Here is a 22688-nt window from a genome sequence, read left to right as displayed (position 1 = left end):
CATCCTGTTTAACTGTTAAGAGCTATCCAATAAGCATATTCAAAACCACATAATCATACTACAGAATGGTGCGAATCATTACATTACACTTGTATTGTGTCTCACCTTTACTCTAACTGCCCCAAGTGCTAACTCTTGCAGTGACACTCCAAAAATCCATTACACAAGTATATCAATATGATGATAACACTCAGCTTTACTTCTACTTGTTGTCAGGGTCGGCTGAGACTTTTCAGGTGCTAGACCAATACCTGGATGCTGTAATGGGCTGGATGAGGGCCAGTAAACTGAAAATGAATGTTCATAAAACAGAGGCACTACACACTGGTGGTACTTAAGTTCTAAGACTTAAGTAAACTACCTGCCCTGAGTGAGGTTGCACTGCTATTGAGGGAAGCTTGTACATAGATTGTGAATACTCCTGGATCCAACTTTGTCACTGAAGCGCAAGTAGAGTCTGGCTTAAAATACTCAGATCTAGCTTTGACTACCGCCTTTTTTGGACAGGGCTAATTTAGCCACAATAGTCCATGCACTGGCAACATTCCAATTAAATGACTGAAATGCATTCTACATGGAATAGCCCTTGAAAATGGTACAGAAGCTGCACACCAAACAGAAATAATGTAGCACCAATTTCAAAAAGGAACAGCACTTCAAATACACTTCTTTTCTGAATTCAAAGTGATGGTAATCACATTCAAAGCTCTAAATAGTTTGGCATGTTGATAACTGAAGGAGTGCTTCTCCCTGTAGACTCCTGCCCAAAATATGATGTCTGCTGGAGGAGCCTTCTTCTCTTTCCCATCAGTCAGGACAACATGCTGTGGATAGAGAGAGAGAGTACCTTCTCTATTGTGGCACGCCATGTATGGAATATCTTGCTGTTATTCCAGTGGCAAGTAATTTACTAAAACTTTGGGGGCATGATTCACCTTATCCAAAGTTGCACATGTGAGTGGCTTTAACTGATCATGACATGTCCTTTTTTAAGTCGTACATTTTAAATATACTTTTAGTTTTTAAATTATTCTTATTCTTTTAAAATTACTTTTAAAATGTCCTAACTGATTTTATTGCACACTGCCCTGAGATCTTCAGGTATAGCAAAGGATATAAATATTTAAATTAATAATTTCCCTAATTTTTAATCAATTTTGATTACTCTCTCTGAACAATTTCCATTCCTCTGGAGCCCTGGTGGCGCAGTGGTTAAATGCCTGTACTGCAGCCACTTACTCACAAACCATAAGGTTGCGAGTTCAATCCCAGCCAAGGGGGCTCAAGCTCGACTCAGGCTTGCATCTTTCCGAGGTCACTAAAATGAGTACCCAGATTGTTGGGGGCAATTAGCTTACACTTTGTAAACCGCTTAGGGAGTGCTTAAGTGCATTGATAAGCGGTATAGAAATGTTCTTGGTATTGCTATTGCTCTGACTTTACAGAAAATGGCAACTCTGTCCTGGATTTCACAGGCTCCCTACAGGGAAGAATGTGGCCAGAATGTATATGCAATTCCTGTGTACCATGGCAGTCTGAAAGAAGATCAAAAAATGCTCTCAAAGGCAGACTACTTCTTTGGCTCCTCCCCAGTCATATGTGCCAAATTTTGAAAGTTTCCATTTCAGTATGATGAAAATCACCAGAAAAACACCATTACACAGTGAAATGATACTCCAGATTTAAGTATTGGGTAGAGTTAATAACCTGTTAGCTTGTAAACATAGTTTTAAGAAAATGCTGTATACTTTAATCTAGAGCTCCTCACCTCAGCAGCTGCAAACTGAACTCCCAAAAGAAAACCTAATTTATTTATGTGTTTTGGCTGATCCGTGTGACTTGGATCAACTAGGAAATTCCATATAAGGGAGACTTGCTTCTTGAGAGCATACAGCCAAAGCCAGGAGCAGGCACCAATGTTGTTATTCTAACCAGATGCACTAATCTTAACCATGCCCATTCCTTATAACAGAAAGCCAGCATGGCGCAATGGTCTGAGCATGGCTACAATCAACACCGTCTCAGCAATAATTACTGATCATACAAATAGTATAAATCTAAATGTTTGATTCCCTGGATTTAAGTAACTTGATAGTAATTTAAATTACAATTCCTTTTGCTTTCTGGTAATTATTGCTGAGAAGGTATTGATTAACAGCTTTAGAATCTGACATTTCTGCTGCACAGAATCTGAAAGAGCTGTGTCTAAATATCATAAAGGCACCAGATCCTTAAGTTCTTGGAAGCTAAGCAGAGTCAGACCTCAGACCTGGTTCACATTTGGATGGGAGATCACCAACAAATAGCAGGTCCTGCAGGCTATATTTCAGAGAAAGGAAATGGCAAAACCATCTCTGAACATTCCTTCCTTAAGAAAACCCTATGAAATTCATGTCACTATAAGTGGACAGTCAACTTGAAGGCACATACATACATACATACATGACACAGATCCTTGCAGCCCTACCTAGTTTTTACTTTCACAAACTTCATCTGCTATAATTTTCTTACCCATAACCACAATGTATATCATAGTAATATTGCCAAACTTCCTTATTGCATAACAGTGTATCTGGATTTAGATTTTTTAAATGCAAGATGTTAAAATATGCAACTTGATTTTTCTGGCTTTGGAAGAAACCACTTTAAGCAATGGCTACTTCCCTCAATTCCAGCTTCAATCATCATGAAAATATTTGGTTTCAGGTTTCTTTCAACCCAAAGTAATTATGACCATTTTGTACTGAAACTTCTTTAGAGAGGATAACATTATATAACACTTTTAATGCAAGAGTACATGCATAATTTATGCATTGGCATGTGAATATAAACCTATTTACTGATTTATTTACAATTATTTAATGCAAAGTATGGCAGTACCTTTCTGCTGGCAAGTCTCAACACATTCTTTTCTGGTTAAGCAAACATTTACCACCAAGAGGCTAAAGTCATTCACATGCCACAATACACTTTCCATTATCTCATGTTTTAGACAAAACATCTTTAGCATCCAGCTTGGCAAAGCATAAAACATTTGTACTTTAAACTATTTTATGATAGTAAATTATTCAAGTGTTAGATCACCAAGGCATAGCTTTAAGTAAACTTTATTGGTTGACAGACAGTGACAGCTTTTGGCAAATACCCAAGACTTTGGTGCAGTGTGAAGAGCAAAGGAACAGTAAGAGCAGAGAATATTTTTTCTATAATAATCTGACTAAATATCTGGATCTTGTTACTCTGGTTTGTTTTTAAACCCTTGGTCATCCCCCTCCATATAAACACACACACACACTTCATTCTGTTCTGCTCTCTCAAATACAAACTCCTTCCAGTGCTTTCCTAAGATGAAGCATGTCTTCTATACTGTATTATTAAATCTATCAGCTCCTCTCTCCTTCCCTCCAGTTCAGGAATGCATACCTAAAGGAAAACTGTTATCAATGCTTAGTGTTTCTAGTATTGTAATGACGGTGGTTTGACAGCGGCAGCAGCAGCAGAAGCTGCTATTGCTGATGTTGTTGCTGCTGTTTCCCAGATTGGGACTCAAAGTGGAAGACAACAATAAAAAAAGAGAAGACAACAATAAAAAAAGAGATTGTTAAAAATCCACAAGATAGAAAAGTTAAAACCAGATGAAGCAATAAAAAAATTAAAACTGGAGCCAAACACATATAACTAAACACACACACAAACATACTAGCAAAACAATTATAATATCCAGTGCATTGTGTAAGATGAGCTTTATTCCAATGACTACTGGAATAGAAATGTTGTTACTTCTGCATCAAAAAGGTGCCACCACTGAAATCTGGCGGCAACTGTGCTGGCTAATTTAGAAGCAGTGCAACCTTTGACATGTTCCCAATGTAGTTCCCTGACTGAGAACTTCTGCCTGCCTACTGTAAAGCTTGAAAACTGTTTTCTTACTTGATGTGCTGGATGGGATTATATTTTCCCTAAAATCTCAGGTTTGCACCTTGGCTGTACTCCTGGATTCAGTCTTGAGCCTGGATGTGCAAGATACAGCACTGGCCAGGAATGCACTTGCACAGTTTTAAAAAGTGTGAAAGCACTTGGATGGGAGATCGCCTATGGTACCAGGTACTGGAGGCTATAATTCAGAGGAGGGAGCTAGCAAAACCATCTCTGAGTATTTTCTTAAGAAAACCCTATGAAATTCATGGGGTCACCATATGTCGACAGGCAACTTGAAGACACACACACACCTGTGACTGTTCCTGTCAATGTCAGATCTGGTTGCCTTGATTACAATCTGTTTCAACTACTGTAATGCACTCTTGGTAGGCATGACTTTGGAAACTGTATACTTCAGCAGATCCTGATTGCTGACCAGGGCTGCATACAGGGAACATAGAACCTCCTTATTGAAACAGTTTCACTGGATACTGGCTCATTTCCAGGCACAATTCCAGTTGTATCTCCCTATATGTGCCTTCCTCTGAGTCTTATGGTTCAGTTGGGGTGGGGTGGGTGTTATCTCAGTCCCCTCACTGTTACAGGCCAGGCTAGTGAGAACATATGGCTGCTCCCAGTCTTTGGAACTCACTCTCACAAAAGGCTAGGTTTGGCCCCATCTCTGCAGTCCTTTCCCCAGCAGGTAAAGAGTTTTTATATTTAAACAGCATTTGATGATTAATTGATTGCACAGAGGGATCTTTTAATGGGATTTACTTTCCTTTTTATTATTATTTTTAAATTATTTATAGACCTTTTCAAATTATTGGTATTTCAATATAATATCTATTTCAACTGTTGTTAACAACTTTATTATTATTATCAGTTTTTTTTAGTTTTTCCCCTTGTTTTCACCTTTTTATAAGATTCTTTGTCAGCAGAAAGTCGAAACACTAAATGAGTAAATACTATTTAACTGTTGTGGTAGGCACTTTGGAAAACACATTCACTTAATGGCCTCTAAAACTATGTGACAATTATTAGTATTATAAACAGCTGCATTTAAAACACACATATACACAAATCACTATGACAATGCTACAATATTAAAAGAATGTATCAAAAACAATTGAACAAGTATCACCACTGAAACACAACAAGTTGCATTTTTGGTACCCAAAGGAAAGATGATGTCTAAGAACTGTCTTACTAGCCAGGGCTGGTTGTATTTAATGGTTTAATAATGTCCATTATGACTGACCAGAAGTATAAGCTCAGAAGATCTTATTAGTTTCCAAGAAAGATGAAAAGTCAGTCTAATAAGCTTTCTATAAACCATACTATACGGATGCCTCTATTATAACGGTATCTCTCTTCAACAGAGCCCCCAGCCATTATCTCAGTAGTGAACCCAGTCATCCCTGCCAGTTCAGACAGCAGGAAATTCCCTGCTAAGATCAGTCCTTCCTGCATGTCATCTGCAGAGCCTTTAGTTTTAATAATGGAATTTTTGTAGTCTGTGATTAAAGATAAAAATGAAAATACAATGCAACTACTCTTCTATAGTATAGCACAACTACTTCACTGAAGAGTTTTTCCGACAAACGTTGTGCTTTGAAAAGAATTTCTTCAACACTGACTTTAAGAAAAACGCATGCTGACATAGGCATATAAGAAGAAATGGAGAAAACTCTTGAAATAGCTATGGCCACCATTATATTTTATTGCAGCATTTCTTTCTTTTTTTTTAAAGAATTTTATTAAATACCACAAATACAAAATTTAAAAATAACAAAAACAACACTTTGTACATCAAACCTCTTTATAACCTCATCCTACTTACTTTACTTATTCTCTCTTTGATCCTGACTTTATTTCTACATTTCTACTATATATTTTCACTTCCTCAGGCTGTTCCCCAGATCTCTCGGTTTAATGCTAGTACAAGCCTCACTAACTCTCTCTGTAAAGTACTATACTTTAACCGTTAAAACCTTTAATTCAAACACAAACTGCTTGGTGCTATTACTATTTAATTTCTTTAAACCTTTTCATCCCTGTTTCCTCTTTCCATTTATATGCTAATATTATTATTATTATACTCCATAATTTACATGAATCAAGTTCTCTTTCTCTTTCTTTAAATACTCCTTCCACGGGGCCCATACCTCATAATAATTATCTATTGTACCCATTCCCACCAGTGTGGTCAGTTTTTCCATCTCGCAGAATTCCATCACTTTTAGTCTCCATTCATCTAATGTTGGTACATCTATTTCCTTCCAATGTTGGGCAAAGACAATCCTCACCGCCACAATGAGAAAATATAATAACTTATCCTGTTTTTCCCCTAAATTTAAACCATCTGACATGTTCAGGAGATACAGTTTCGGATCCAATTTACCTTCCCGTCTGATTATCTTTTTCGTTTCTCTATGTATGTTTTTCCAGTAATCTTCTGACTTCTTGCAACGCCACAAACAGTGCAGATATGTTCCAGCAGCTGCTTTACACTTCCAACATTTATCATTTTTCTGTTTATACATTTTTGCTATTTTAAAAGGTGTTAAGTGAGCATTTCTTTAACAGAAAATACTATTGCCAAACAGAAAATACAAATGAATACACGCACGCACACACGCATGCACCCACCCACCCACACATAAAACCAAAAGAACATGTGAATTTTGGGAGTAGCTGAGTAATACTTCACGAAATACAGAAAAGTTAATGAAAGATTTCCTACTATTAATAGCACTGAAGGTTTCATCCCATTTTGGGAAGTAGGAATGGGGTGGGGGCTAAAGAAGCAAGGAAGCCCAGAAGAGATGTATATAACACTTAAGTTTCCTTTCAAGTATTAATTTTGAAGAGCTGCAGTGCTGCAGAGATAATAAGTAACAGATGGACAGTCATTCCTAAGTGGTGAATAATCCTTCCTTGTGGTTATGATTTGTGAACAGGAAAACAGTGAGATACACTTCTTAGTTATAAAGCTACGGGAAAATCTACATTCCAGGATACCAAGTCAATTTTGCCTAGAAATACAGAATACCTTAAAACTTTATACTTGTGCTTATGCCATTACTATTGCAATCACTCTGATTTTGATAATTAAGGGGCTGTCAGTTTTCAAAAGGATTTATAAAGAATACTGGTACCTGAGCCATAATTTGATTTGGACATACATAGAAAGGATTACAACACTACAACAAAATGCAATTTAATGGAAATGGATGAACTTTGTCTATTAGTTACCAACTTTTCACTCAGCTAGCCAGAAGTGCCTACCCAGTGCATTATCTATTCTTTGCATACTATCAGCTCTACATTCTGGAAAGCAAAATATTTTGTTGTCATTCTAGGTACATTATTAGGAGTGAACAACAATAGCTCCAATTAAGGCATTTTGGCCAATTAAGAAAAATACACAGTAATAATTAATTTCCCCACATAAAACACATTTCACAGTGACATTTCATGTTGTTCTGCTTGGTAACTTCCCAGAGGCATATGATAAGCCACTGTGGGAACATAATATTGAATGACACAAATCTATGGTCTGATACAGAAGTGTTCTTAAGTTCTGAGAACATGAGAATATTCTTAAATGTATCCCTTCCTTTTACACAGGCTTATGTAGTTGATAATACACAGTATAATGATGATACTATACAGAAGGAATGCCATTATGTTTTGTCTTGCACATTTGATAAATATTTGTGGACCTTAAGATGTGTCACACAGAAACTCTTAATTGACCAGGACACCTATTTCCCCCACCACCATCAGTTTCAGTCACAAAAATACGTAATTAAACATAGAAGATGTGACCTGGAGGGGGAAATTATTGAGGCTCAGCTTTATGTGACCTGTGTGACCAAAGTGTAAATTATTTCAGCAAATATATATATATATTCAAAAGCCTGTTTTCAAAATATCATGAAAGAAATAAAAAAATTTTTTTACAGTGTGAGTTCATAAGCAGAGAACATTTTATCTACATTTTCCATTAAAAAATGCACATTGCTAATAAATGTAAATTATAACAGAGACTGTACAATGGAATGGAAAGTAAAAAAATTAAGAACCAAGCAATTCTTCAAAGAAATTATAACATGTCTCAAAGGCTCTGAGAAGCAAAATGGGAACAGACCTCTCCTAGGAAGAAGGCACACAATTGTGGTGTCACTGCCAAAAAGGCTCTGGTCTGAATCACTGTTTGCTGTATTTCAGATGGCAGAGAAACCTGGAGTGGTTACCCTAAAAAAGGTCTTAAGGAATAGGTTCACACGCATGGGAGAAGGAACTGCTAACTGCCAAGATTAAGGTATCTTGGCACCAGATTTAGTATTTTAAAATTACACCACACCAACAAAATCAGCATGATCTGTCTTGTACATCCAGCTCCAGTCAATAGAATGGCAACTGTAATTTGAAGAAACTGCAACTAACTCTGGAAAATTATTCAGAGGCAGTCCCTTGTATACTGCGTAGCAATAATCCAGTCTGGATATCATCAAATCATCCATTTCTGTTAGTAGGCAATTTTTCCCTAGAAGGGCACAACTGGCACATCAAATGAAACTCAGAAAAAGTCACTACCATCTGAAGTTTCACAAACCTAAGGTGAACACAAATACACTCATCCCATCACATTCGCTGGGGTTAGGGGCACAGGACACCTGTGAATGTGGAAAAATCACAAATAAGAAAAACACTATGTTTTTACCTGAGAAAACACTAGTGGAGTGTTCTCTATAGGAATCTCTAGGTCCTTCAGTGTGACTTTTGGTTAAAGATGACCATAGAGTTGTGCCAGAGGACTGAGATATTCCTAGAGAGAACATATTAATAAAATTTGTGAATAATCAAGTCTGCAAAAGTCAAAACAGCAAATGTGGAGGGACAAGTGTACACAGATAGCAGCTCTTTAGATTGCAGGTCTCACTAAGAAGCCTGAAAAAGAAGAACTGATACAGAAGCCATTTGCTCAACTGATGTAAGAACAAACAATTTAAAAACTCCAGCAAAATCTCACCAGCCATAGAACTAGGATGGATAAATGCAGAGGGAGCTACAGACAAAGGTGGTTATTAAAAAACAGTTATTCACTGAATACAAATGGAAAATGGTAACTAGTAATTACATTCAGAGTCTAACAACAAAACTCAACATCCACAAACAACTTCTGTTAGCAACTATCATTTCTTTCCCTGAAAAACTATTAGTAAGAGGTCTGCACCTCTGTATGCCAATAGTTATCTTTAATGTGGCCAAGAGAGAGTTTACAGAAGGCAGGAGTACAATGGGAACTAAATCTCAGGAAAGCAGATGTAGGAAAATATTCAGTAAGTAAGGCACAATAGGAGGAAATATGAAAAGTAGTTAGGGAATCCCAGAAAACAGGAATCAAAACAAGGAAAAACCTCTCTCCCTCAATACACACATACGTACAACACCTTCCTTCTGAAACACAGCACCATGTAATGAGGTTTCAGCTTTGCAGCACTCACAAAGAATGTCTCAAAAGCCAATCTGAAAACTGAAAAGGAAGAGAGACATGTCAGAGAAGGTTTGAATTAGTTCAGGAAAAGATTGAAGAGATTGGGGGGGATCTCTAGAAAAAAAAAGCCAATTTATGAAACATTATGGAACCTAACTGGTGGGAAGAAGCAAAAGGAAACAAGGTCCAGTCAACAATGAAGGAGAGAGAGATGAAGATAAATGACATACCAGCGATCTTGAACTTTAAAAAAAAGTCTTTAGTTTATCCAGCAAACAGTAATTCAATGGTGCAGTTTAGAAAGGACAGGGTATGAGCAGGGTACCTAAAGCCAACCTCATGGTATTCTGCCCATGGTTCTGACCTGTTTCCGTCCCCGGGCCAGTGTGACAACGGACAGGTGTTGACATGCCCACCTGCCCACCACTGCCCTGTGGAGCCACTGCATGCCCCTTACCTACCACTGCTGCTGCATCTGAAAAGGCCACTGCCTTGCCCTGTAGGAGTGGAAATGGGACTTCTGGCTTCACCCACATGGCCAAGTGCACCCTTCCAACATCACAAGCCATGACTGGTGCCTGCACAGAGAACATGATGGCAGGCAAGGAGACATGGAGCTGTATAGTCTGACAGCTGCCATGGCAGAGCTTCCAGAAAATGGATGTAAACAGTTTTAAAAGATGGGAACAATGGCCTTTTGGACTAGGGTTGGTTTACATTGCCAGATCAGTGTCCAGACTGGCCAATCACAGCACGGGGCTATTGGCCTGTGTTGTCCAAATAGGACAATGTCAGGCGAGGGGGTGGGCCTTTTGTCCCATGCATTCAGCCCCTAAGAATGAAAAATGACAGCCACTCCTTCTTCAGCTGGATCAGGGCTACAGCAACCTCACGCTGTGGCCCTGATCCAACCTCTGGAGGGCAAAAAAAGGAGCACCCTCCAAAAGGCACCATAGCCGCTGTGGCGCAGCTGTATGGCATCCCTTCAGCACTGCGTCATTTGCATGCAGTGCCATCAGTGCATCCTGGGGGCGGAATTGGGCGTGCGGCATCAAGATGCTGTGCCCCGACTCTGACCTGAGGCTGGCCTTTTAGGCTGGTCTGGATAGCCCCTTAGAAAGGCAGTTAGGAATATGAGTTATAGATATTAGGAAAGTTAGAGTCAGAGAAAGAGATTAGTTAGGCTCCGGTCATTTAGTTAGATGAGATCAGGTATGTTCCAGGTATTAAGGCCATATGTTAGTTAGAGGTTAGTTGGTTACTTAGGATATGAGGAAAGAGTGTGTGTGAGAGGGATATGAGAGCTGGTGTTAGGAACATGACAGAGATGTGAATTAGTTAAGGTCAGTCAGGATTTAGACATATTAAAAATAATATTTGATTTTATGTTCAACATCTGTTTAAAAATATTTTATGTATTATATATTTATGACTCTGAAAACACTATGTAAGGGTTGTTGGAAAACTTGAGCTTAGACACAGTGTCTCTGGTAGCCAAATCAAATTAAATCAACAATGGTGATGTCCTGGGAGGGGGGGGGGAGTAAAGGAATGCAGTCTCACAGAGGAATCATTAGGGTATCTACAATTGGTAGCAGTGGCAGGATTAGTGGAACCCATCACACTATGCCAGGAGAGCAAAAGAGAGAATATTTTTTTTAAAATCTGGTAATAGAACATCTAGAAAGGTCAAACTTCCATGCTAACGAAAAATACACTGGGTAATTCAGGGTTGGAAAGAATACAGTAGAGGAACTGGGTATTCTGGGTACTGAACAAATGGAACATGAATGTACTGAATATTGTATGAACATTGAGTTTAGGATCGTAACTTAGACATGACTAACTGGCAGCTGTGAGGGATCTTATCTAATATACACATGTAAAGAATAAAAATCTGTAACTTAATTATGAATGTGAATGAGATACGTGCTGAATGAGCGAAATCACCATATAAAGAGTCGCTCTCCTTCAATAGGGAATCATTGTTTAAAAGTTCAGTGCATTTCTTATTTCTGTATAATGAATTTTAGCTTACTAATGGCCCTTTAAGATTCACAAGAGAGATATCAGTATGCAAAGGGATCTTACAGCACCTTTGAGGCTAACTGAAAGATAGAAATTGGAAGCATGGGTTTTTGTAGATTTGAACCTACTTCCTCAGATGCATTTGGTGGAGAGGAAAGCCCAAGGACAGACCTATATAGCAGTCTGTGGGTAAGAATGTCTATAGGAATGCAAAACTTTGTGGAGTTTTGATGTGGTGATAGGTTAATGAGTGATGGTCTTGGGGGACAAGACAAGGATATTGACTAAAGCCAAGGTTAGTAGATAACCATATGAATGAATATTGGGATATAGTGTGGGAGCCAAAAAAAAGATGTAATGAACTGGCCAACAGAGCCCCCATGAGGCAAAGGGCTTAGTTAGTATAATAGTGTGTGCCAAGAAACCAACAGATATAACAATGACTATAATGCTGGAGTGATATGTCATATGTGTTCAAAAGATACCAACTTGTAATATTGCTACATGTTCTAAAGACAGGTTACCAAAACTAAAGACACTTGCACAAGCATCATGGATATTAGGGAGATGGAGGGATACGGTAAGCTATCCTCAGAATGTGATGTTGAATATGCAGAGTATATATTCAAGAAATAAACAAAACTGTTTTAATTAATTAATTAATTCCCCTATTAAAAATTATATAAACAATTCTGTTTTAAAAAGACTTGGTTAAAATTGTTTAAATACATTTAAAATTTAATCAAAAGTTGAAAGCACAGCACATGACTTTAACCTTTAGCAATGATCTAAAAATCAAAGCCCTGCCTTTAAAAAGTGGAAGGGAGTTTAATAGCCTGGGAGCAACCACTGAAAATGCTTTCTCCCATATCCTCACTCAAATACTTGTGATGATGGTCAGACCAAGCGAAAACCCTCCCCAAAAGATCTTCAAACTCATGGCAGGCTTGTATTGGGAGATATGTTCTAACAGATAGTCTGTAACCAATCCATGTAGGGCTTTAAAGGACATAACTACTGTAGCACTTTGAATTCTGTACAGAAACAAACCAGTAGCCAGTGCAAACTGTTTCAACAAGGGAGTTATATGTTCTCTGTAACCAGCCCTGGCCATCAGCCATTTTGGGCCTGCTGGAAATTTCCCGTTTCCAAAGGCAGCCCCATGTGGTGTGCATTACGGTAATCTAAGCAGAATGTAAACAAGGCATGTGTTACAGTGGTCAGACCTGACATCTCAAGGAATGGAGAGTTAATGCACTAGTTTCAACTGTGGAAAGACACTCCTGACCACTGCTGAAACCTGGGTGTTTAGGCTCAAATCTGAGTCCAGGAGCACATGCAAGCTGAGAGCCTGAGATTTCAGGGCGAGTGTAATCCTGTCCAGAACATACTAAATTCCTATTCCCTGATCAGTCTTATGACTGACCAGGAGCACCTGCCTTGTCCAGATTAAATTTCAGTTTGTTCAGCTTCGTCTGGTTTTCTTGGAGTTAGATGAGGAGGAGAGACAGGGTGTCATTAGCATAATAGTGACATTGCACCTCAAAACTCTGGATAACGTCTCCCAACAGTTTCATGTAGATATTAAATAGCATGGGTGGCAGAATCAAGCCCTGAGGAGCTTCACAAGCCGATATCCAGAGTCCTGGATATTTTGAGTTCATGCTTCCAAGAATGACTGAAAACAAGGTAGAACAAAGCACTCAAGCCCAAACAGGAAACCCAGAAGAATACCATGGTTGATGGTATGAAAAACTCCTGAGAGGTTCAGCAGAACCAACATACTTTCCCTTTCTAGTTTCTGAAATAGGTCATCTACCAAGGGGACCAAAGCTGTCCCTGCCCCATAGCTAGGCCTGAAGCCAGACTGAAATGGGGTCTAGATAACTAGTCTCATCCAGCAGTTTCTAGAGCTGGAAAGTAAGTATAGCTAATGGTGGGTTGGCTCCAGTACACTTGTTGTAGTTCCCTTATCTCCACGGATCCTGTCAACAGTCTCAGGCTGCACAAACTGAAACATATCCAATAACACAGGGCAAACAGGAGCCAAAGCACAGGATCTGTATCGCTACAGGATCCAAGTAAGAGTAGATTTAAGTGATTTTATCTGCAAAGTGTCGTTCAGATTCTTCAAAGAGGATTACTGGGTAGTCTACAGGCTGGTTTTGCAGGGCAGAGTTTAATAAGCCTGTGGCCACTCAAGACAGCTCCACTGGATGGTGGCAGAGAAGGAGGATTTCATAACTGCCACAGCACAGCCTTTCCAATAAGCTCTATAGATAAATAATAAAAAGAAATATTTATTAAATCCAGCTTCCTATTGTAAGCAGTGATCCTAATCACTTAACAACACAAATATTATGGACCCAAGAACATATCCACAGGACCACAGATCAAATCAAGAATCCCCTTCAAGGCTGTATTTCATGCTCCAATCTGAGAGCAGGAAATCTGATCTGCTATCCCCACTTCCAGGCCTTAACCAACCATTACAGGGATTTCTATAAACAGTCAGTATCATAAAAGAGGAAATGTCAGGGAAAGGGGAGGAGGAGAATATAGATTTTCTGGATCTCCCAAGGTGAATGGAAATTTGGACACAACTCTAAGCATACATAACCCCTGGTGGTGGTAGGGAAGAGCTGAAAATCAATCTATCAAGACTTCTGCCATACTGACAGGCCTTTGGATAGAATGGAGCCTCTGAAATTGGAAAGAATGCTCAGTTCCTCATCAGATGGACTTGAATTCTACACAGTTTGATTCAACAGGGCCAACATCAGATTATGTTGTATATTCCCAGTACTTATGACCTATAATGTGAGATAAATTCACTATTTATTCAAACAACAAGCCAAATCAACCAGGATGTTTATTGCAAAATCATCCAGTAGGTTTATGCAGAAAACAGAATGAAAGACTTAGCACACTATATTGATTTCTCAGTCACTCTGAAGACTGAATAGTTTGCTATGCTAAAAGGTTCTTTAGAAGCAGAGTGCTTCTTTTTAGGAGAATTAGCTTCAGGTATGGCCCAGGACTCAGATAGTACAGTTACATGGAATTCTGCCTAAAAAGTGGCCAGCATAATTGCCCTGGTTAGTTTCTGCAGCTGGCAAATTCTATGTAAGAGAACGTCAGATATGGGCCAAGAAACAGATCTGCAAATGTCATAAAAGCTCAACTCCACCCACCAATGTGTTCTATCTGAGCTCCCAAATAAGAATCTGCAAACACAAGAAAATCTAAGTAGTCTGTTCTTCTTGCCAAATTATACTTATGACAAAACATACTGGGAATAAAAAATGATGCAATAGGGATTGCATAACTCTGTGTAGTCATTTGTGGTTCTGGTCCAAAGGCATTTGGAAGAGATACACAGGCTCTTTAAAGTACTATAGAGAGAATGAAATTCTACTAAAAAGGGCTGTTACTGCCATGTGTTCATTTTACTTGGCAAGTATCCTTCCATGAATAAGAAAAGGCTAAGGTTATTCCCTCTATTAATATAGACTTGGATATAAAACACAAAAACGTAACCTCCGTATTTTTATATTCCCATTCCCTGTGTAGGCTTTTATATTCTTAACAAAGGTTATTTGATGTCCATTTGCCAAAATGCCACTACCCCTTGAAAAACAAACATGTTCCAACTTCATTGCCAAGGAAGGAAGGTCAAACCTCTCCTGACAAGGTCAAAAGAACAGTTCCAGTTCATTTCTGTCAACAAGACATTAACAAAGGGATTCCCTTTTGGCAAAGGAAAATGGAAATAGTTTTGGGGTTCTTTTTCACAGCAGCATGCAAGGTTCCCATCTCAAACCAGTACGAGAAACAATTCAAACAGTATTTTTCCAACCAGCACTTTCATCTTCTCTTCACCTTAACATAATAGTTCAAACTTTATATACTCCATACACTTTGAAGCATTTCTTGACAGCTTAATTTTGAAGAGAGTTTCTAGAAAGTCTGAAGGGTATATGAACATCTAAACTCTGACACCAATTTTTTTGTGGGTTTTTGGGGCTATGTGGTCATGTTCTAGAAGAGTTTCTTCCTGTCGTTTTGCCAGCATCTGTGGCTGGCATCTTCACAGAATGACACCAAAGTTTCACAGACTGGTACAGAAGACACTCTTGAATTTATGCACTTCTGACATAGTACAAACTGTTGGCTAAAATGGGCAAACTCCTCAGCTCAATATTTACTTTGTACAACATTTTTCTTTTGTGAATTCTGATGCAGTGAACTAGAGATAAGAACTAACTAGTCAAATATGACCCTATAGGCTCAGTCTTGAGTCCTTCTGGAAGTATGGATTATGAACAAAAGAGAAGATTATATTGGGGGGGGGGGGGAGATAATGAAAAGGTCAAAAATTCTGAAATGTCGCATTAGTAAATGACTTGTAGAGAACACAGACAGCTCCTTTTAAATGGCGCACACTCCCAAGCCACCTGGAAGCTGCTTGGCTGTTTACACGGGGGTGGCCTCATGACACTCCAAGTGGTGTGGCATTTACATGCTGCCAGAGCATCATGAAGCTGACTTCCAGCCACAGTGCAAGTGGAAAAGCCGGCTTTTGCTGCCTAAAAAAGGAGCTGCTATTTGCTGCTCCTTTTTCAGGCAGCTTCAAAACAGACTGGGGCAGCATGCAGTTGTTGCGGTGCCAATCCGGCTTTGGAAAGGGCTTTGAGCTGCCCCTTCTGCCGGTCTATTTCACCCCTTAAAGCTTGAAAACTGTCAAGTATTAAGAATTTCCAATTCCCAAAATTTTCTTCAGGTCATGTTGCATTTAATAACTCTTTACAGTAAAGAAAGCTGAAACTGTTTGGTATACATAATTATGTGGATATTACTACTACAGCTAATAAGTTGGCAAATAATTCTGGTCCACTGTATCATACTTTGTTATCCTAGGGCATTTGAGGTAGTAAACTTAAGTCTATGAAAGTTTATGCTACCAACTGTTTTCTTTTTCTCAGCCTTTTTCTCAGCCTCAGTTACAAGATCCCTTTGCATAAAGAAACTATTGGTCATTGTCAAGGAAAGTTTTTGAAAGTTCAATCCACAAATTTATGTACCAATGACATAAAGCTAGGACTGCTAAAGATTCAACATATATATTTGTTGTTAATGTTTATTTGATACTTGTTAGAAACAATAGGAAGATGCCTTCTATTGAGTCAGACTCTAGCTTTGGCAGAGATTTTCCTGAGTTTCAGACAGGATTTTTCTCAGCTCTACCTGGAGAGGCAGGGGATTGAATCTGTGACCTCTTCCATGCAAAGCTTGCATTATATCCCCCCTCATTATTGGGAAGGAGCACATTGTCTGATGACAAAGCAAAGAGGTATGTGGTTTATAAGCCATTCCCATACGACCTGTGGCTAAAATAATTAATACAGCACTGGTGCATTGCTTTCCTTATATTAGAAGGCAGGGGCAGGAACACAATGTTCTTTTAGCTGTTGTTGGATACTCCTCCCAGCTTTCCTTTACCAATGACTAGCCTGAAATAAGCTAGAGTCCAACATCTGGAGAGCTCCATTTTGCCCACCTGTTATAAAATTACAGAAAACAGCAAAGCTGTACCTGGTACAAAAGTGTGGAAAGAAAATATTGAGGAAGCAGATTAAAACAAGCATAATCATTCTGATCCAACTAAGAAGATTCATGTGGAGAACAAGGCTTCCACACAGAAATCATATAAAAGGTCAGAATCTAAAGGTGAATGTCAGATGTACATCTGAACAAGCATACTTTAGTTAACAAACCCTCTGACAAGGAAATTCCTTTTATAAAGTATTTTTATGGAGCCCAGACCCCACTTTTCTTGTCTTCAATCTAGATTGATTGATTGATTGATTGATTGAAGGGGTTTTTTGGGCAGGGTTACAGAATTGACATTAGGAGAATGATGAACAAGGGCTAGAGAAAGACAAACCTTCAGTATTGGCTTAAAGCAACATGCCTACAGTAAACAGTGCAATAAAGCTTGATTTGGTAAAGAATGAGTCAAACTAGACAACTACCTCCAAACTCACTTACTGAACATGTAGGAAGAGCAAAACAGAGAGAAATGGGAAAAGCAGATTAGTCTGTCTCACCAGCTACTCTGGCATTGAAAAAACATAGATCTCTGTTTCACCACCAAAATGGATATCATAATTAAAGTGGAAGCTGTTAAAAGAAAAAAAAATCCAGGAATGTATTTTGGAAGAAACTTTCAAGTGGTCCACAGAAGGTTTAATTTTTCTTTAAAAAACTGTAACTCATTCAACACTTACCTGATCTGGCTGTTTCATTTTACATGTGCATAATGTTCATTCTGAATAAAAAGTTTGCTGAAACATGTTCAATGGCCTCTTCTTTTTTGTGGTGTAGGAACCTATTCCTATTCTTTCTATGATATTTCTACCCCTGGTGGCAAGTATTTGTTAAGAACTAAAGCCCAGGAACACAACTGCATCATAACTAAGGTATATCTATAGTGGCTTTGAAAGATCATGTGCATCCCAAACCACATTCCCGTGCAACTACTCATCATTTTTAAAGCGCAACAAGAAATGGAACAATGTCACTATTGTTCTGCTGACTAAGTCACTGAAGGCCGTTGACCAATTTTTTGACCCAATGGCACAACTAATCCTTAGTACCTTAATACATATTGAAATAAGCAAGAAATGAGTTCTGCTGCTGAGGAAATGAGACCAAGGCAGTCAGCCTCTCAGGAGAAAGTAAATAAATACCCACAGGAAATTGACAAAACATTGTCTACAGCAAGGGCCTCTTAAACCCATTTCCACTTTTTAGGCATGCAAAGCTTTGTTAAGATCACAAAACAATGACATATTGTAAGCTTTGCCAGTTTTACCCAAAGTTCACTTAAACACTGCTTAAGGGATCAGAATGTAGAGGGATCAGAAAGCTTGTAAAAAAATCTTTCACATTTGAACAAATTTTCCATACCACATGGTAAAATGTTACAGTTTGGATACTAAAAAGAAACACTAAAATCAAAATTCATATTGAATGACATTATCTCTGCTACTGTAGCCATGATCTTTCCAAGTGTTAAATTGAATAGTAGCAGTCATGAAACAAAAAAGCATTTGTGATTTCTCACCAGACGAACTATGAGCATTAATTATCCCCTACACTCCATTTCTTGATTAATATCAATTTCTTTAGTCAAAAAGACTTCTCTGACCAGTCTCCTGGGAAAATGAGAAGGTGTACTTCCACCACAGATTGTACAATTTGGCAGCTGGTTCTTTCCTTCCCTTATTGGAAAAAGCAATAATCCTACTGCATTAAGTCATTCTGAAGGCATCTCAAACATAAAACATTAGACAAAGTTACTAATTTGTTTTGAAGAAGACAAATTGCTATTTCTGAAAGGAAAGTATTAAACTTTTAGAAAATATATCCAGGACTCCATCGGCCAAATTCCTTGCTCAGAAGTATTTTGCTCCCCAAAACAGAGAAAGGAGAAATAAAATTATTTACAACATTGTCAGATGGCAATTTTTAAATCAAGTTATCCAGAATTTGAAAACTGACAACCTGCTCCTATTAAGAGGGAAGGTGTACATTTTATGTTTAACATATCCACCTAAATAGTCTTTGAATCCCATAGTACTTCTTCAATGAAATGTAACTGTAATTTTAAATGACAACCTACTCTAAAGATCTATCAACCTAAACAGCAACATCTGATTTGTGTAATATCTTTTTATCATCTGCATTTGGATCATCTGCATATCTTACTGGAATTTTAGATGACGGGTAATTCAGATACAATGAAACCTCAGTCCAATACTACACATGTTTAACCAGAAGTAAATCCCAGTGGGGTTATAGGATTACCAATGAATGATTTAAGTCGAGAAATCTACTCATGAAATGCATGCCCTTGTTTCATTTTGCACAGAGAGAGCTAGCAGGCACCACACAGCTAGGGAGTCAGTGGAAAATATGTGGACACCTGTTCAAGGGGAGGGATTTATAGTAAACTAGTATAAACTAGTGTAGTATACAAATGCACTGAAATTATTATTTCCCCTGCAAGCGACAATTCTTCCATAAAACCATATGGACCCTGCTGGATCAGAGCAGAGGCTTATCTAATCTAGCATACTGTTCTCACAGCAGCCAAAACGGAAAGCACATATGCAGCACATGAGCACAACAGCACCTATTGTTTCTTACAATGAAAGAATGCTGCCTTAATTATATTGCATCAGAAATAAACTTTTATGTTTGTTAGTACAATGACATTGAGTACCAATGACATAACAAACCAGAGATTATGCATTCCCTCTTCAGTCTCAACTGTAGTCAGCTGCAATTCATGCCTAACCAAGTTCCTGACTAACTAGGATCTGAAACCAAGGTTCCAAACAGGCTCAAGTCCCGATTAAGTGAGAACTCTTGCTAATCTTACTCTTAATTACGTCAATGCCAATAAAACCTAAAACAGTATTATGTCCCAGGGAACGATTTTAATTTCTCTTAGTCCAAAGAGGCTGGTCTATGATGTCTGCATCAGCAAAAACTACTGAAACAAAGCACGATTTGGAACAGAAATGATATATAAGGCTGAGATAAGAAGCAAAGGTTTTTAAATTGAAAATGCACTCTTCTATTTGTTTCTTAGTACAAGAAGCTGTCTTAAAAGTCAAAAGTTCATCTAACTTGGTAGTGTCCACAGACTGAATGGCAGCATCTCTTTACAGTTTCACAGATAGCTCTATCTCAGCTTTAACTGAATATAGTGGGAACTAAATACAGTTCTACATGCAAAACATGTTCTCTTGCACATTTTGTAGACATTGTAGTACCCATAATAAATACAGAGATACACAATTTCCCTTTATAAAAACAAAATTCTCTCTCTTACCTGGACGAATTGTGTGGTCTGTTTTCTACTTTCATTAGAATTTTTATGTCCGATTGAGAGGATGTTGTATAGATTTTTAATCTAAAAAAAAAGGCAAAATATTTGATAAACCCTACCTCTTAAGCAGTTATGGATAAACATTTCTATTAAACAGAGGAACTACCAATGAATGTATTGGTTTGAAAAATGTACAACTTTAAAGTAAGCTGCATCACAGATTATCCAGTGTAATATGTTTTAATACATACCTTTGACAAATGACAGGATCAGATGCTTGAGGATCAACATAGGCCTTAAGGATGTCACATAAAGGTTTATCATCTGGTACCCTTTGACCATGAAGACAAAAATGTATCAGTAACAAAGGTACAATATTTACAAAATTAAGCAAACCTGCACCTAGTGAACAAGCCAGAATATACAGATTTATAAGCTGTGGAACAGACTACAGCAGAGTCCACAAACAGCTGAAAGAAACCCAATGTCTTTTCACTCTGATCCAAGAATACTGAAGGCCACTATCTAAGATGTTTCTGTTCTAAATGTCGTCTTGCTATATACAGTAAAGGAAGTGCTTTAAATCTTAAAAAAGACCTCTACATCTTTATGGAAGAGAAATGGGTTGAGTCTCCCTTCTCTGAAATGCTTGGGATTTGGGATTATTATTTTTTTTTAATTTTGGAATATTTAAAATCATAGAGAAACTGGTTGCTACTGGTTCTGAGATTCCTTCTGCCAGTTCTTTCAATAACATTGGGTGATAATCATCTGGCCCCGGAGACTTGAATTCATCTAGAGTATCCAAGTATTCCTGTACTCTTTTTTATCTATTCTGTGCTGCGCTTCCCCTACTGTATCATCTGCTCCATTTTCCCCAGGCTGAGCAATGTTTTCCTTTTGGGAGAAAACAGAGGCAAAGAAGTTGTGCCTATGTATCTGCATATACATAATGAAATATCCTGGAGATGTGATCCAAGTCTAAACATGAAATTAATTTATGTTTTGTAGATGCCTTATACACATAGCTGGAAGGTAATTTTATACATATTTTTAATAACGTTGTGCATGAAACTCAGTTTCTATATACTGAACCATCAAAAAGCAACAGTGTTACTATCCCAGCCACCCATGAAAAATGTTTTAGATTTTGTATGCCAGATTTCAGATTTCTGGATAAACAAGACCTAATCTCTATCTTCTCATTTTCCTAAATAAAATGGTGTTGCAGAAAAGATTCATTGAGTTGTAGTATTTATTAAGTAAAATACAAACTAGGCTATAATTCAAAATATATTTGTGTACTGAAATAGGGACATCAAATATCATGTAATGATGTAAAACTTCTTTGACTGTATAAACAAACAAAAGAAGCTTGAGGGGTAATCAGCTTTAAAATGGTTCGGTTACATCCCCAAAGACCACCATCTCCAGGAAGAAATTTAAACTACAGAGATAGATAGATAGATAGAGAGAGAGAGAGAGAGAGAAATTAAAAATTCAAGTTATGAATTCAGTTTATTGTTTACCTAAAGAATGGCAATTATGAACAAAATCCAAACAACAATGTACAACATAATACAAAGACACATGCTTAATTTTCATATTAAAGAAATGCTGCAAGAAAAGACTGAGGTACCTTTTTTCTGTGAATTTAGCATGACTGTGAGGAAAAATGAGTTTCAAGTGCCAGTAGAACTTTTGTTCTCTGAAATGAAATCAACAGAGACTTTTAATCCTTTGTCATATAAACTACTGATTACAACTGCAGCTGAGTACTTGTTAAGGCTCCATTGTAGACAGTCCAAAATGGACAGGAAGCTGGATAAAGTATCAGTGTCATCACAGAGAGCTGATTAATCTGATCTCTTATGAAGGTAACAAACCTCTTAAATCACTTCCAACAACATCAGATTTGTTTACACAACCAAGACTTAATCCACTACTGAACAAAACTAATTACTCCAGCATAGTTCCATACAGAACACTTCATCTACATCTATACTTGACAGACTGCTTTCTTAACAGTTAAGAATGTATAATACATCCTTTCATATACAAGTCTATATACAAACACAACTATCAACTTAAAATGGACACTGATATTAAGGAATAAAAACAATACAGTGTTGTCATAGCAAAGTTACTTTAACTACTAGACAGATAATGAACAGTAGCAAAACCAGCACACCAATCTGTTGCTATGTACAATTAAATATACATCAAATAACTGTTGGATTTAAAAGCACAGTAACAAGTACAGCACTTTAAATATTTACATTAAAGATCAAAATGCATTATTGGTTTATATGAAGGAACACTGGCTTGTTTTGC

General features: G+C 37.8%; 1 protein-coding gene across 5 annotated transcripts in view; it reads right to left on the bottom strand.

The window, feature by feature from the left end:
• The window catches only part of ZNHIT6 (zinc finger HIT-type containing 6), an 84770-nt gene that overhangs the window by 38364 nt on the left and 23718 nt on the right, over nt 1-22688 (bottom strand). For all 5 annotated transcript variants that reach the window (XM_089497588.1, XM_089497590.1, XM_089497589.1 and 2 more), the window contains 3 exons: nt 21994-22062; nt 20606-20686; nt 20358-20438 (listed from right to left, as the gene is read on the bottom strand). In XM_089497588.1, coding sequence (XP_089353714.1) covers nt 20358-20438; nt 20606-20686; nt 21994-22062 — 231 coding nt within the window. The remainder of the gene's footprint in view (nt 1-20357; nt 20439-20605; nt 20687-21993; nt 22063-22688) is intronic.

Source organism: Sceloporus occidentalis, unplaced genomic scaffold (genome assembly GCF_023333645.1).
Source record: "Sceloporus occidentalis isolate IW3139 unplaced genomic scaffold, rSceOcc1.0.p SCAF_104, whole genome shotgun sequence".
Classification (NCBI taxonomy): domain Eukaryota; kingdom Metazoa; phylum Chordata; class Lepidosauria; order Squamata; family Phrynosomatidae; genus Sceloporus; species Sceloporus occidentalis.
The sequence above is the reverse complement of the archived record's forward strand: the minus strand, read 5'-3'. Positions and strand labels throughout refer to the sequence as shown.